This window comes from Salvelinus alpinus, chromosome 12, assembly GCF_045679555.1.
Source record: "Salvelinus alpinus chromosome 12, SLU_Salpinus.1, whole genome shotgun sequence".
NCBI classification, from domain to species: Eukaryota; Metazoa; Chordata; class Actinopteri; order Salmoniformes; family Salmonidae; genus Salvelinus; species Salvelinus alpinus.
Genome location: NC_092097.1, coordinates 46,716,556 through 46,732,656, shown reverse-complemented (window position 1 = coordinate 46,732,656; position 16,101 = coordinate 46,716,556). Strand labels below are relative to the sequence as shown.

Below are 16,101 nucleotides of genomic sequence, written 5' to 3'. Positions count from 1 at the left end.
CAGAACGTGTCTCCTTCCTGAGCGGTATGACGGCTGCGTGGTCCCATGGTTTTTATATTTGCGTGCTATTGTTTGTACAGATGAACATGGTACCTTCAGGCGTTTGGAAATTGCTCCCAAGGATGAACCAGACTTGTGGTGGTCTACAATTTTTTTCTGAGGTCTTGACTGATTTTTTGTTGTTGTGCTTTTCCCATAATGTCAAGCAAAGAGGCACTGAGTTTGAAGGTAGGCCTTGAAATATATCCACAGGTACACCTCCAATTGACTCAAATGAGGTCAATTAGCTTTTCAGAAGCTTCTAAAGCCGTGACATAATTTTCTGGAATTTTCCAAGCTGTTTAAAGGCACCATCAACTTAGTGTATGTAAACTTCTGACCCACTGGAATTGTGATACAGTGAAATAATCTGTCTGTAATTGGAAAAATTGCTTGTCATGCACAAAGTAGATGTCCTAACCGATTTTCCAAAACTATAGTTTGTTAACAAGAAATTTGTGGAGTGGTTGAAAAACTATTTGTAATGACTCCAACCTAAGTGTATGTAAACTTCTGACTTCAACTGTATGTGCTTCAGACAGCGTTAATTGCTAGACCAACCTCAAGCACAGTCCGTCAGTTTATGGGCTCCAACCACAATGATGAGAGGGATGCCATGTTTTAGCTACCTGTCTGTCTGCCTGTCTTTGTAAATGGATTGACTGCAACTGCATGAAAGGTGAATGAATAACTGCATGTTACATTTTAAAATCTAACCCAAGTGTATGACGATCTGCAGAGGGAAAAAGGGGGTTGTCCCAGGCCAGACGCTCAGGCCCGAGGCACACATGTCCATGAGACATTGTGGTGAGGCAGTGTTTTCTAATGGAGTGACAGAGCAGACCTGTATTCTAGCTTTTCAGTAGTGCATGCGTGGCAGTTGATCTCTCAGTGCTGCTTAATAATACCTTGCTTTGTAAAGAGGAGATCTGGATACTTACGTGTGTGTGTGTGTGTGTGTGTGTGTGTGTGTGTGTGTGTGTGTGTGTGTGTGTGTGTGTGTGTGTGTGTGTGTGTGTGTGTGTGTGTGTGTGTGTGTGTGTGTGTGTGTGTGTGTGTGTGTGTGTGTGTGTGTGTGTGTGTGTGTGTGTCTCACCGGTGTATTAGTGCAGCTCCTCTTACTCAATTTGCATGAAAATGGAAGGTGTGTGCTTTGGTATTTGATTCAAACTCCAATTTTTCCACTAACATTAGTGTATTCAGTATGTGTAATGTCCATGTGACGTTTTTCTGTGCATGTTGACTTGCCTTGTTAATTCTTGAGGGGATAAATAACGTTCTATTGGGTTGAATTTAATTGAGTGTTGTCCATTAAAGCAAATCTAGAGTTGCATTTGACCATTAACTTTTGCCACGGAGGTCACAGCCCTGAGCCATGACGCCCCACCACTGACCTCACAGCTCATTGCCCTTTAACTGAGACCCTCGCAACTTGCCCATGACCCCTGGACACTCTCTCTCCTCTCTCCCCATTTCATTTCCTTATTTTTCCCTCCCTCTTTCACGTTTCCTTTTACTTCCACTCTGTTTGTTTCTCCTTCTTCCCCTCTGTCCTTCTTCTCCCTCTCCCCCATCCTCCCTCTCACCACTCCCTCTCTCCCCATCCTCCTGTCTCTACTCTCTCCTCATGCCCCCCCCACTCTCTACTCTCTCACCCCCACCGTCTCTCTCCTCTCCCTCCTTCCCCCTTCTCTCCCCACCTCTTATCTTTCTACTGTGGCCAGGCTGGCGGCAGAGTACGCCCGCTCAGGCTCCTCCCTCTCCACGGACTACGGCAGCTGGCAGATCGTGTCAGGCTGCGGCTCCATCCACGACCGCGGACAGTTCCTGCCAATCCCCACTGCCACCAACGACTTTCCCCTCCCCTTTATCTTCCAGGACGAGGGGCCCAGCGGACGCATGTGAGTCTACGGGTTGCGTCCCCAAATGGCACCGGTCCCCTATATAGCCAGGGTTAGGGCTCAGGTCTAAAGTAGTGCACTATATAGGGAATAGGGTCTAAAGTAGTGCACTATATAGGGAATAGGGTCTAAAGTAGTGCACTATATATGGTCTAAAGTAGTGCACTATATAGGGAATAGGGTGTCCTTTGGGACGCAGCCTCAGATCACGTTCCGATTCTCACCCCTTCTCCCAACAGTGTGTGCAGTCGCTCACTTCCCCCGGTATGTTTAAAAGCATTGGATTGGTGCATAGCTGAAGGGAGTTTCCACCGAATTCCTCACACCAGTGCATTCCTTTTAAATCCACGAGGGGAAGTGTACACTTCAGCAGAATGATGCAGCCATGCACATCTCTAATTCTCCGGAATAGCGCTCCTCTCTATCTCTTCTCGTCCCCCCTTTCTTCCTTATTTATTCACCTCCTCCTACTGTACCTGTTCTGTTCCTATGTGAGAGAGGAGGCAGAGGTACAGGGCTCAGTGAGGGGCTGGCCCTCTGCTGTGTTTGTGTGTGTGGCACACACCTGCAGGGTTAGATGGTGTGTGTTTTAAGTCACAAAGCACAAAAAGAGTGTGTTGGGCAGGGTGTGTGTGTGTACACATGCACAACAGTGTTCAGCAGACTGTTTAGACCGTCTCCATAAACACTGTACACACTGATAGTCTGAGCAGTGTGCACATTTGTGCTCGTGTACTTTTCAGACAAGGGAACTGGAAGTATTTTTTCCTCATCATTCTTCGTCCCGGAGGAATAAGTACAACTGGAAGGGAAGAGGGAGGGAGTTTATTTTCCGTCTGTCTCTTCGTTTTCCAGACTCCTTCTCTTTCCAAAGGGGGGACACATTTCCATTTCAACTTGATCTGGCTGATAAATTGAGTGTCACGAACAACGCTCGCAGGCGGCATAGACAAATAACATCTATCCATCTTGATTTGAAGGGAGAACGAGGGGAGAGAGAGAGAAGGACGAGGAGAGACAGCCAGCCAGACAGCATGCGGTCTCTGATTGTGAATTTCCATGTACACTGTGTCCCTCTTTCAGAACTAAAAGATGGGTTCTCGCTTCTCTTCTTATTCCTCTCTTCTTGTGCCCTTCTCCCTCTTCTCTCGCCCGTTTCCTGCCCTTTTTCTCTCTCCTCATCGCTTCCTTAAATTCACTCTCCTCTCCAACTTGTTTACTGTCTTCTCCTATCTCTCACTCCACCCTGCCCCTCTCTTCTCTCCCTCTCTCATCCCTCTTTACTCTCCCTGTCTCTCGCTCTCCCAGTTGCCCGTCCCCCTCGGAGCGTCAGGCTCGTCTGGAGACGGTGAGGGAGTTGTTCCTGGCTGCCTACAGCTCCACCGTGGGCCTCAAGTCCAGCGCGCCCAGCCCCTCCGGTGCCATCTCAGGCCTCCTGGAGCAGTTTGCCCGTGGCGTGGGCCTCCGGGGCACCAACAGCATCGTCTGATCTAGGGTCAGGTCTCCCCACCCCAAATGTGAACTCTGGGCCCATAATCATTGTATTCATAAAGTGTCTCAGAGTAGGAATGCTGATATAGGATCAGTTTTTCCTGTTAGATCATATGGACAGGAAGGCCTGATTCTAGATCAGCACTCCTACTGTGAGGCTCTTTGTGAATATGGGCCCTGACACCCCCGCCCCCCCTCCCTCCCACTAAATCCCGTCCTATTGAATTGCGGTCCACAATCCGCATTCATCTCCATCGAGGGAAGATACATATCGTATGGACTCTAATAAAAATAAAAAGTGCCAAACTTCTCTATTCAGGGGTTGAAGCGTCCTTTTATATTTGTTATATATTTTTTATATATATATACATCTCAAACGTTACATACCCTGGGTTTATTTTGTTCTTTAATTTCTCCTTTAAATTAAAAAAAAAAATTATTCATGCATTTCCTACGTTCTCTCTGGAGTTATTCCTTTTTTGTTTGCCACACATTTTTTTGTCGATTCAGGGAGTGTCTCGGGGGGATGGCAATGTCAGCCACACTATCAATAAGAGACAGATGACCATTGTACTTTAACGTATGGAGCATTTTTCTTAGGGATTCGGTGCTATGAGTGTGGTCAGAGTAAAATTGTCTTGTTACTACATTCAAAGCATATTATGTGGAGTTATTTCTTTTCTGTTTTTAAAGTAATTATTTTGGATTTAACGTGCCGATCTGTCCTAAATCGAGGACTCCACACTTCTCTTTAGTGAACGAACACTCAAGAAATCTGCTATTCACTGTTGAATCAGAAGCTGCTATTCAGTGTTGAATCAGAAGCTGCTTTTCAGTGTTGAATCAGAAGCTGCTATTCAGTGTTGAATCAGAAGCTGCTTTTCAGTGTTGAATCAGAAGCTGCTTTTCAGTGTTGAATCAGAAGCTGCTATTCAGTGTTGAATCAGAAGCTGCTTTTCAGTGTTGAATCAGAAGCTGCTATTCAGTGTTGAATCAGAAGCTGCTATTCAGTGTTGAATCAGAAGCTGCTATTCAGTGTTGAATCAGAAGCTGCTATTCAGTGTTGAATCAGAAGCTGCTATTCAGTGTTGAATCAGAAGCTGCTATTCAGTGTTGAATCAGAAGCTGCTATTCAGTGTTGAATCAGAAGCTGCTATTCAGTGTTGAATCAGAAGCTGCTATTCAGTGCCGAATCAAAAGGAAGCGTTAGCCATGTAATTGTAGTGAGTACTGTGGTTGTCATACAAACAGCACTAGCTAAGTGTGTCAGGGCAATAGAAACATGCTGTTTCTTTTTAGAACCAAATTTGTCATAGAAAAGTCATATCAAGCTGGATGTAGCTTAATTCTGTAGGATTCAACATATTAAATCCTATCAGCCTATTTTTGAATTGGTTACTCGTTTTTAATAATTTGACTTTTTAAGGTCTGTTAAGTCACTTTTATGTGCAGACATTTAAACAAAGAAATGTTGCGTTGTCTCCATACAAAACATTTTCACACGGTCTTCAGTATGTCTATGTGCACATACACACCATCATTAGACTGGTCCCAGACCTGTTTGTGCTGTCATGCTGACTCCTACGGTTGTGGCGTGAACAGATCCAGGTTACACCATCATTATCTGGGCTTCAGACCACATACCAGAAGCCAGACCTATTAGTTGGCTGCGTTGAAAGTTCTTTAAAAGTCCTTCACAAGGTTTATATTTGAGCCCACTTCTGACAGCTATTCGTATGCTCAGTCACTGCATCTCTCAACTTTTTTTCTCTCAGTTGTGCGACCTGATGGCTCCGAGCCACCCTGCTATCATCCTTTGTTATCGTTTTATGTACTTTGTGGCTGCGTTCCAGACCGACTACATTGCAGTCGGCTCGCAACACCTGGATAGGTGTTAAACATATCATCTTACTGCATCAGATCTAGCAATCTGAAACCTGACTGTGCAGTCAAAGACATAGCAGAGAACCATTGGTCAGTGCGAGCAGCATGAATGCAATGCAGTCAGCCTGGAACGTGACCTCTCTTTGTGACTTAAGCCCCCGGAGGTAGTGTGGGAGACATCTCTTTAAAAGTTTTGAATCTAGATCCGTCTCGTTACACTACACAAGTATCTCTTCTGAACCTAGTTTGTCCTCAAAGTAGTGTAGTATAAAGAGGCCCTAACATTGTTAATAATAAATTCAGCTAGTTTGCTTAACATTGACAATATTGTCAGACTAGCTACATTAGCCATATTGACAAGGTTGTAATAGTCAAAACATGGATTTGTTGCCATCTTTTGGTTGAAAAGGTAAAAGCTTAGTCCGTGGTGAAACATCTCAACTCAGTTCCCCACTTGTAATTGCGACTTGGAGGGTCTTTCAATTGAAATGTCCAACACGGAACTAGAAGATTCCGATAACTTATAGCACTTGAACGCTTCATTAATGGCCTAGTAAAAACTCTCTTATTGCTGCATGAGCCAGTGGACTGGAACATCTCTCCCTATCTATCCTATCCTCTCCATGTTCTCAGTTCCTCTTTGAGATCCGAAACAAGCCTTTCAGATCAGGAAGATGAGACTTTGGCCACGTTACAGGCCACCTACGTTGCTGTTGCCTACCAGTTCACATCACGACTGGATAGGTGTTTAACATATCTAACCACGTCATATGATTAAGAAAATCGGATGCCCGACTGCTAAATCGATGACGTGGCACGCAACTATTAGTTGCAGCATTACTGCAATGTAGTCGGCCTGGAAAGCGACCATTAGGCAGGTAGCGATTATGTGGTCCAATGGCAGTGTTGTGGCGTCATTGCGTTGAGAGAGAATAGTTTAATGCCTCGTTCACGTCATGTCGGAGACTCTGAAATGTACGACTTGCTTATTCGTTGTAGAAAGATGATACTTGGCTTTTCCACTTGAAGTATCAGAATCAACCAATATGAAGCTCAACGCAAATTATTTACATTCAGTTTAACTTAAAGGTCCCGAGTTTTCGACAAGACGTGAGTGCAGCCTTAGGCAGCACTTACTGGGATTTGTTTAGCTTGATTGCGACGCCAAATTGTTTTGACAGCTGCTGTACAGTACCGTACCTCAGGACCTTTTTTTGTGTCTTCACCTGGAACAGTGGAAGAGATTCTTATACGGCTTGAGTTGTTTTTTAATTAAAATACTTTTTCAGAATCCACAACGAAACAAATACGCGCTAGCTACTATGATTTAAAGCGCATAAGTAGTTTCGGTCAGTGGAACCGCAAACTGCAATCTAGTGGCTTTTCCCCTCTATCAATCACTTGAATGCAAAATGATTAATATTTATTCAGTCTTTGTTCAATCACATTTGTCAATGGCAATTTATCATAATGAAGAGTATTCTGTAAGTCTGTTGGGATGAGATCTTTCTGTCAATCAGTATGACATAGAGCTGTTAAGGGGGTAGTGTTAAGATGTAAGGATATTGGTGCGAGATGTTACCTTTTCTAGAGTACTCACTTGTCAACCAGTGTGCGGACTGATGCAATATTGTACATCTGGGTATACCTCAATTGTCCATTCTCTGTCTCATTCAATCTTCAAAAGTGTTTTTTATTTTTTATTGAACCTTTATTTAACTAGGAAAGTCGGTTAAGAACAAATTCATATTTACAATGACGGCCTACACCGTCCAAACCCAGACTTCATTGGAAGCTTACCTGGTTGCTTTCACTTGTCCAATCCTTTAAAATCAAAAGGAAACCACTGTGCCATTGGTCCTTCCTCCCACCTTAATTTGGGAGATGTTTACTTTTTATTTATTTATGATGATTTAAATTATTTTACTACCATCACATCCTGTAGTAATCAACTCTGATATGATTTATCATACCAAAGAAATATTGAATATGTCCATGGTAGGATACATTGGTGGCACTTGGTTCTATTCCTATAGATCCCTGATGGTGGCTATAGGCAGCCCGCCAGCCCTAGAGCCCCTAGATCGTTTACAGTTGATCCATACCACTCACTTCACACTGGGCACTTACCTTTTAGAATTACACAAGCACCTCAAGTGATTGTTAAAACTAGTTTAATGTAGTACTTTTAGTATGTTTTTTTTTGGTACCCCTCTTGATTTTACTGAAATGCTTCATTGCACACTCATTTTACTTATATTGTCTGTGTCAATAGATTGACGTGTTTTTCTTTTATCATGTTTGTTCGTTTTTAAGTTGCTCTTTAATTGTCGCCAGTGAGGCTACATTGAGAAAGGTGAATTGATCTGCAGGTGGTAATTATGAATAAAGAAGAAACAAAGGTTTGTTTGTATGTACAATCATTTCTACCCTGAATCATTGGTGCTATATTTTAGACTTTAAAAGATGTGCAGAGAAACAGGCCACTGGCTATAGATTGGCTCTGCTGGCTGTTCTGATTTTCACATTCTCTGCAAACCCAGTGTTTTAATCACAGATATCATATAATTCATTATGATTAGTCTATAAGGAATGATATAATTCATTATATCTAATTATATGGTTCTGATCATTTGGTGACAGCAGCCTATGTGGCAAGCCAACACTTTTTAAATGTTTATTTATTATTTAAAAATGTTCTATGGTGGTCCACCCCCCCTCCTCCTCTTTTGTCCTAACTGTGAAGCTCCACTGGTGACTTATAGTGGGACAATATCACACATTCGTGATTACTTATCAGTTCCTAACCACACCCCCCTATTTACTATCTTCTTTAAAAAGAAAACAAATACACAGTTGAGCTTCATAGTGCTCACACTTTAATGCCGCATTAACTTGAAATCCAACATTCTGCTGCCAACAACTTCTGACAGTCTCTGCCTCCACCTGCCGATGGCTAAACAGAAATATGGAGCGAAGGACCCGTCAGTGCTTTCCAGTGACGCGCACTACGTTCTGTCGCGCTCCTCCACCACCGCACCATGCATGGAATGTCTCGAGCGCTGCCCAACCTGTCTCACCCACAGGTATGCACCTCGCGCTCAACTCTGAAGACGTTTGTCAACAAACGCAGCTATTTGTTGCCTTTGTCTCTTTTTTCCAGGTGAAGGGAAGATATTTTCAAACAAAAATATCGGCCAAGAGTAGTGGCTGAACATCGCTGAGAAGTTCACATTGAAGAGGAACTGATCTAAAGCCTGACCATGGCCACAATTGGGGATTTCGACCCGCTCAACTCCACGGTACCTGCGACGAAAATTGAACTTACAGTCTCGTGCAGGTAAGTCGAGTATAATCACAACGTATCCAATAGTCATTATTGAATAAAACATATTATATATACGCTGTTGATAATGTTGTAGGGTGATAGACTATCAACGGGAATGAGTGCTGTAGCCTGTATCTTATTTGGCACGGAGATGTTTGTGAATCTATCTTTTGCAGGTAATTAGTACTTTCCTCAAACATCTCTTGGCTAATAGTCGTAATTTCAAAACATTTTAGCTCTATAAGTGTCTTTGTATCTCTGCGCAAAACTCGGACGCTTGCAAGGAATTTGCATTAACAGTGGGTGTAGAGCTACGTGGGGGTAGAGCAACATAACGGTTTTTATTCTGAGTGGCTTCGAGAGAGCTCCAACGGGCGAACTCACAGATCACATGGATAGGTTATGGATATTAATACGCCACCGTCCATGTTCATGTCACATTCAAATCCGTTAGACGGGGTGTGTGAGAGGAAGGAGTGGGTGCTCACATTTTATTGAGGTCAGGAGTGCCGTGCGCACTTCATCACTTATTTTCACAGTGAAACTTTGCATGTCCAAGATGACCACTGGAATCGAGATTGAGTCCTAACCAATGCCTTGATTCATAGTGTTTGACCTGGTAAACACAAGTAGGCCCTATACAGCCTAGTTGTCTTAAAGCCTGTTGGAGCACTGAGCTTGGTGCACCTTAGTCCTTATTTAGTTGTTACTTAGGCCTACTTATAAAAAACAAACAAGACAAGTGGGATTGTATTTAAAATTAATGTTTAGCCTATGATTGTGATTTAACCAACGTCTAACTGGAAAAATAGAGCAGTAAATAATGAAAGCAATGTATATATGTATTTTACACAGCTATATTTTTCCAGTTAGATGTTGGTTAAATCACAATCATAGGCTAAACATAAATTTTAAATACAATCGCATTACGTCATGACGTCTCTTCAGACACTTAAAGGGAAATACAGTTGATGTCAGAAGTTTACATACACTTAGGTTGGAGTCATTAAAACTCGTTTTTCAACCACTCCACAAATTTCTTGTTAACAAACTATAGTTTCGGCAAGTCGGTTAGGACATCTACTTTGTGCACGACACAAGTAATTTTTCCAACAATTGTTTACAGACAGATTATTTCACTTATAATTCACTGTATCACAATTCTAGTGGGTCAAATGTTTGCATACACTAAGTTGACTGTGCCTTTAAACAGCTTGGAAAATTCCTGAAAATGATGTTATGGCTTTAGAAGCTTCTGATACGCTAATTGACATCATTTGAGTCAATTGGAGGTGTACCTGTGGATGTATTTCAAGGCCTACCTTCAGCCTCAGTGTCTCTGTTTGACATCATGGGGAAATCAAAAGAAATCAGCCAAGACCTCAGAAAATAATTGTAGACCTCCACAAGTCTGGTTCATCCTTGGGAGCAATTTCCAAATGCCTGAAGGTACCACGTTCATCTGTACAAACAATAGCACACAAGTATAAAAACCATGGGACAACGCAGCCGTCATACCGCTCCGGAAGGAGACACGTTCTGTCTCCTAGAGATGAACGTACTTTGATGCGAAAAGTGCAAATCAATCCCAGAACAACACCAAAAGACCTTGTGAAGATGCTGGAGGAAGCAGGTACAAAAGTATCTATATCCACAGTAAAACGAGTCCTATATCGACATAACCTGAAAGGCCGCTCAGCAAGGAAGAAGCCACTGCTCCAAAACCGCCATAAAAAAGCCAGACTACTGTTTGCAATTGCACATGGGGACAAAGATCATACTTTTTGGAGAAATGTCCTCTGGTCTGATGAAACAAAAATAGAACTGTTTGGCCATAATGACCATTGTTATGTTTGGAGGAAAAAGGGGGGGGGGGGGGGCTTGCAAGCCGAAGAACACCCTCCCAACCGTGAAGCACGTGGGTGTAACGGCTGTCCTCCTCCTCTTCATCCGAAGAGGAGGAGCAGGGATTGAACCAAGGTGCAGCGGGTTGTGAATACATAATGAATTTAATGACAAGACGAAAAACGAACACGAACTACACTTGAAATGATACAAAATAACAAACGACGTAGACTGACCTAAACATGAGAACTTACATAGACACGAAGAACGCACGAACAGGAACAGACTACATACACACCGAAACAGTCCCGTGTGGTACGAAATAACATACAGACACGGAAGACAACCACCCACAACGAACACTGTGAAACAACCTACCTAAATATGACTCTCAATTAGAGGAACGCCAAACACCTGCCTCTAATTGAGAGCCATACCAGGCAACCCTTAAACCAACATAGAAACAGACAACATAGAATGCCCACCCAAACTCACGTCCTGACCAACTAACACATACAACAAACTAACATAAATAGGTCAGGAACGTGACAGTGGGTGGCAGCATCATGTGGTGGGGGTTCTTTGCTGCAGGAGGGACTGGTGTGCTTCACAAAATAGATGGCATCACGAGGAAAGAAAATGATGTGGATATATAGAAGCAACATCTCAAGGCATCAGTCAGGAAGTTAAAGCTTGGTCGCAAATGGGTCTTCCAAATGGACAATGACCCCAAGCATACTTCCAAAGTTGTGGCAAAATGGCTTAAGGACAACAATGTCAAGGTATTGGAGTGGCCATCACAAAGCCCTGTTCTCAATCCTATAGAAAAATAGTTGGCAGAACTGAAAAAGCGTGTGCGAGCAAGGAGGCCTACAAACATCACTCAGTTACACCAGCTCTGTCAGGACGAATGGGCCAAAATTCACCCAACTTATTGTGGGAAGCTTGTGGAAAGCTACCCAAAACGTTTGACCCAAGTTAAACAATTTAAAGGCAATGCTACCAAATACTAATTGAGTGTATGTAAACGTCTGACCCACTGGGAATGTGATGAAATAAATAAAAGTTGAAATAAATCATTCTCTCTTCCATTATTCTGACATTTCACATTCTTAAAATAAAGTGGTGATCCTAACTGACCTAAGACGGAATTTTTACTAGGATTAAATGTCAGGAATTGTGAAACAACTTAGCCAAATACATTTAAACTCAGTTTATGTAAACTTCTGACTTCAATTGTACCTAGTCAGTTGTACAGCTGAATGCATTCAACTGAAATCTGTCTTCAACATTTAACCCAATCTCTCTGAATCAGAGAGGTGCGGGAGGCTATCTTAATTGACATCCACGTAAATGACGCCCGGGGAACAGAGAGACAGACGACAGATTTTTACCTTGTCAGCTCGGGGATTCGATCCAACAACCTTTCGTTTACTGGCCCAATGCTCCTACCCGCCAGGCTACCTGCCAGTTGAAAACAGTTTAAAAAAATGTAGATTAGAGTAGGCTACATCTTCGGCTGCAAGTGTAGATTGAAATGAAATAGCCTACAAAAGTAACATCCTTTAAACAAACTTGTTTGGGTGACAAATGTAAATAACTTGTCGAGTTTAGCATTTTCAGCCTACCTCGGCCCATGGAACAGACAGGGCTGGTCTAGAGGGTGACGGGTGGTGGCAAGGGGGGATTGTCTTCGCTGCCTGACACTGACAGAATGGGGTTGGGTGAATTCCCCCCTGAAACACACTCCATGGCAACTGGGCATCAGCTGTGAATATGAGAGAGTACTTGGCGCATAGAGACCCACAGGGTCTTGACAGCCAAACTCAGGAAAATACATGAATAATCAAAACAAACAGGCCATAGTCTGGCCAGTTAATTCAATATTTTTTAGGGGGTAGATCAGCTTTAATATTGCAGATAGATTGTGGCTTCTATCCATTTAATTATCCGCATCATTTCCAATCCCCCATCAATTTTTGGGGTAAATATATATTTTGTGTATATGTTTTCCTTCTTTATTTTTTCCCCGTAACTCTACCATCCCTCCCCTAATTGGAGTAAACGAATGGACTACAATACTTAGGCTTCTACTCCCAGTTTATACATACTATATATGTTTTACAGACACAGTATATTTTAGATGAGTTATCTTTCCTTTTCCCCCCCCAATTAACCAGCAGTGCTATTTGCATAGTTACCTCCAGGTAATTCTTCAGCCATTCCTGAACCTGCAACCAAAAACAAGCTACATATGGGCAGTATAAAAAAAAAAAGTGATTTAATGATTCCGTCTCATATACACTACATGACCTAAAGTTTGTGGACACTTGCTCATTGAAAACTTCATCACAAAATCATGGGCATTAAGGTTGAGTTTGTCCCCCCCTTTGCTGCTATAACAGCCTCCATTCTTCTAGGAAGGCTTTCGACTAGATGTCTGAACATTGCTGTGGGGACTTGCTTCCATTCAGCAATGAGCATTAGTGAGGTCGGGCACTGATGGCGATTAGGCCTGGCTCGCAGTTGGCGTTCCAATTCAACCCAAAGGTGTTGGATGGGGTTGAGGTCAGGGCTTTGTGCAGGCCAGGCAAGTTCTTCCACACTGATCCCGACAAACCATTTCTGTATGGACCTCGCTTTGTTCACGGGGGCATTGTCATGCTGAAACAGTAAAGGGCCTTCCCCAAACTTTTGCCACAAATTTGGAAGCACAGAATCATCTAGAATGCTGTAGCATTAAGATTCCCCTTCACTGGAAGTGGCCTAGCCCAAAACATGAAAAACAGCTCCAGACAATTACTCCACCAAACTTTACAGTTGCCACTATGCATTGGGGCAGGTAGCATTCTCCTGGATTCTGCCAAACCCAGATTTGTCTGTCGGACTGCCAGATGGGAAAGCGTGATTCATCACTCCAGAGAACACGTTTCCACTGCTCCAGAGTGGCGGCGAGCTTTACACCACTCCAGGCGACGCTAGGCATTGCACATGGTGTTCTTAGGCTTGTGTGCGACTGCTCAGCCATGGACACCCATTTCATGAAGCTCCCGATGAACAGTTACTGTGCTGACGTTGCTTCCACAGGCAGTTTGGAACTCGGTAGTGATTGTTGCAATTGAGGACCAACTATTTTTACGCGCTTCAGCACTCAGTGTTACCGTTCTGTGAGCTTGTGTGGCCTACCACTTCGCGACTGAACCGTTGTTGCTCCTAGACATTTCCACTTCACAATGACAGCACTTACAGTTGACTGTGCCGGTTCTAGCAGGGCAGAAATTTAATGAACTGACTTGTTGGAAAGGTGGCATCCTATGACAGTGCCACGTTGAAAGATTGCATGGTTGTGTGCTCAATTTAATACACGCGTCAGCAATGGGTGTGGCTGAAATAACCAAATCCAATCATTTGAAGGGGTGTCAACATATTTTTATATATAAAATTCTTTTGGTTGCAAGAATTTTCTATAATCATTTAAATTGAAAAACTCTTAAGTTTTGAATCCGGCGTCATTTTGTGTAACAGTTCATAAACCATGTGCCATGGAATGGGTACATAAAAAAATCTATTCCCAACTATTTTGCAACCTGTATGCCACAGCTGTCACTTTTTTGGTCCTTAAATGAAACTGGTATACTTTTTATGTATCACCATTTTCTTTAGCCAGTTTCTGTCTTTAATGTGGGGCGACAGACCAGTTCCCTTCTCTTCGCCCCCTTCCAGTCTTCCCTTTTAGCAGAAATGCTGCAATTAGTTGGTTATAATTTTGGATAAAGCAGACATTTCCATGTGTGACAACACCACCAGTCATTGTTATGATACAATTTACCAAGATTATACAGTTTTAAATCATTTTTTCCCAAAATATATATTTTCTAACAATTAGTATTTGAGTTGAACCATATTTGTCGTAATATTTCTTCTGTCTTTTCTGGTGGATTAAACTGAAATTTCAACCAACTTTCTATGGTTTGTTTTAAAAATGGCTATATTTTGGAGATTATTTCATTTTCAAATAACCAAAAGTAAGAGGTTGTAATCTGAATAAAGGAAAAGAAAGACCATTCTTGAACACGGGTGACACATTCTTACTAATCTGCTAGAAAACCAGTTTGGATTTAAGTATAGCTTTTGTATGACTGCAGCCGTTAGTGAGAGGTCTAATGCTGTAATATTTAATAAATTCTGCCCTCCAAATTCATATTCATTGTATAAATAGGCAGGGCCATAAGCAAATGGGTAAACTGGGATATGACTAAAGAGTTAATCAGGTGATTTTACCACAAATAGACAGGTATTTTCCTATCCATGGTAGCAAGATCTTATCTATTTTTGCTAACTTTCTATAAAAATGTATTGTAGTGACAATTTCTCTTTTTCGGGATATGAATACCTAGTATGTCTACTTCACTGTCGGACCATTTTATTGGTAAACTACAGAGTAATGTAAAAGTTGTATTTGTTTGTGATCCAATAATTCGGTTGTAATCCAGAGAGGTTAGAAACATTTTCTAGATCCTCTGAGGCTATGGAAGGATCCAAAATATGGATTAAAAAGAAAGCATGAATCATCAGCGTACAATGACAACTTTGTTTTTAAGCCCTGGATTTCTATCCGCTTGATATTATTGTTGGATCTGGTTTTAACAGCTAGCATTTCAATGGACATAATAAATAGATATGCTGACAGTGGACAACCTTGTTTTACTCCTCTTGACATCTTAATACTTTCTGAGAAGTGGCCATTATTTACTTTACACCTAGGGTTACTATACATAACTGTAAGCCATTGTATAAGAGATTCTCCAAAATGGAAATATTACAGGCATTTATGTATAACTTCCAGTTGTATCAAAAGCCTTTTCAAAGTCAGCTATGAATACCAGGCCTGGTTTCCCAGATTTTTCATAGTGTTCTATTTTTTTCCAGTATTATCTTATATTATCTCCAATGTATCGCCCATATAAAAAACCTCTGATTACGATTAATAATATCCAACAAAACCTTTTTTAAATATATGCACAACACTGAAAGGGGCCTCCAATTTTTAAAATGGACTAGATATTTTAAATTTACCACTTGGTTCCTGTTTCAGTAATAGTGAAATCAGACCTCCTTGAGTATTGGATAGTCTGCAATTTTTTAGGAGTTGTAACGGCAGCCTTCCTCCTCTTCGTCTGAAGAGGAGGTGTAGCAGGGATCGGACCAAGACGCAGCGTAGTTAGTGCTCAACATGATTTAATGACAGACGATAACGTGAACACTTACAAAATACAAAAATAACAAACGTGGCAAACCGAACGAACACAAAGACAGGAAACAACCACCCACAAACCCCAACACAAAACAAGCCACCTAAATATGATTCCCAATCAGAGACAACACAAAACACCTGCCTCTGATTGAGAACCATATTAGGCCAAACATAGAAACAGACAAACTAGACACACAACATAGAATGCCCACCCAGCTCACGTCCTGACCAACACTAAAACAAGTAAAACACACAAGAACTATGGTCAGAACGTGACAGGAGTGGTTAAAACATGCTAATAACGGTCCTCTGAGTACATTAACAAATATTTGATATCTCAACTGGTATGCCATCCAGCC

The 16,101-nt window shown here is 42.0% G+C and overlaps 2 protein-coding genes across 4 annotated transcripts in view; both read left to right on the top strand.

The window, feature by feature from the left end:
- Positions 1-7,717, top strand: part of LOC139536252 (phosphatidylinositol-3,5-bisphosphate 3-phosphatase MTMR14-like) — a 28,522-nt gene extending 20,805 nt beyond the window's left edge. The window contains exons 18-19 of one of the 2 annotated variants that reach the window (XM_071336612.1): positions 1,764-1,940; positions 3,249-7,717. In XM_071336612.1, coding sequence (XP_071192713.1) covers positions 1,764-1,940; positions 3,249-3,429 — 358 coding nt within the window. In that variant the 3' untranslated portion in view covers positions 3,430-7,717. The remainder of the gene's footprint in view (positions 1-1,763; positions 1,941-3,248) is intronic. The other variant, XM_071336613.1, reaches the window with a different exon arrangement.
- Positions 7,718-8,259: 542 nt separating this feature from the next.
- The window catches only part of LOC139536251 (copine-9-like), a 147,137-nt gene continuing 139,295 nt past the window's right edge, over positions 8,260-16,101 (top strand). The window contains exon 1 of one of the 2 annotated variants that reach the window (XM_071336610.1): positions 8,260-8,655. In XM_071336610.1, the coding sequence (XP_071192711.1) occupies positions 8,579-8,655 (77 nt within the window). In that variant the 5' untranslated portion in view covers positions 8,260-8,578. The remainder of the gene's footprint in view (positions 8,656-16,101) is intronic. The other variant, XM_071336611.1, reaches the window with a different exon arrangement.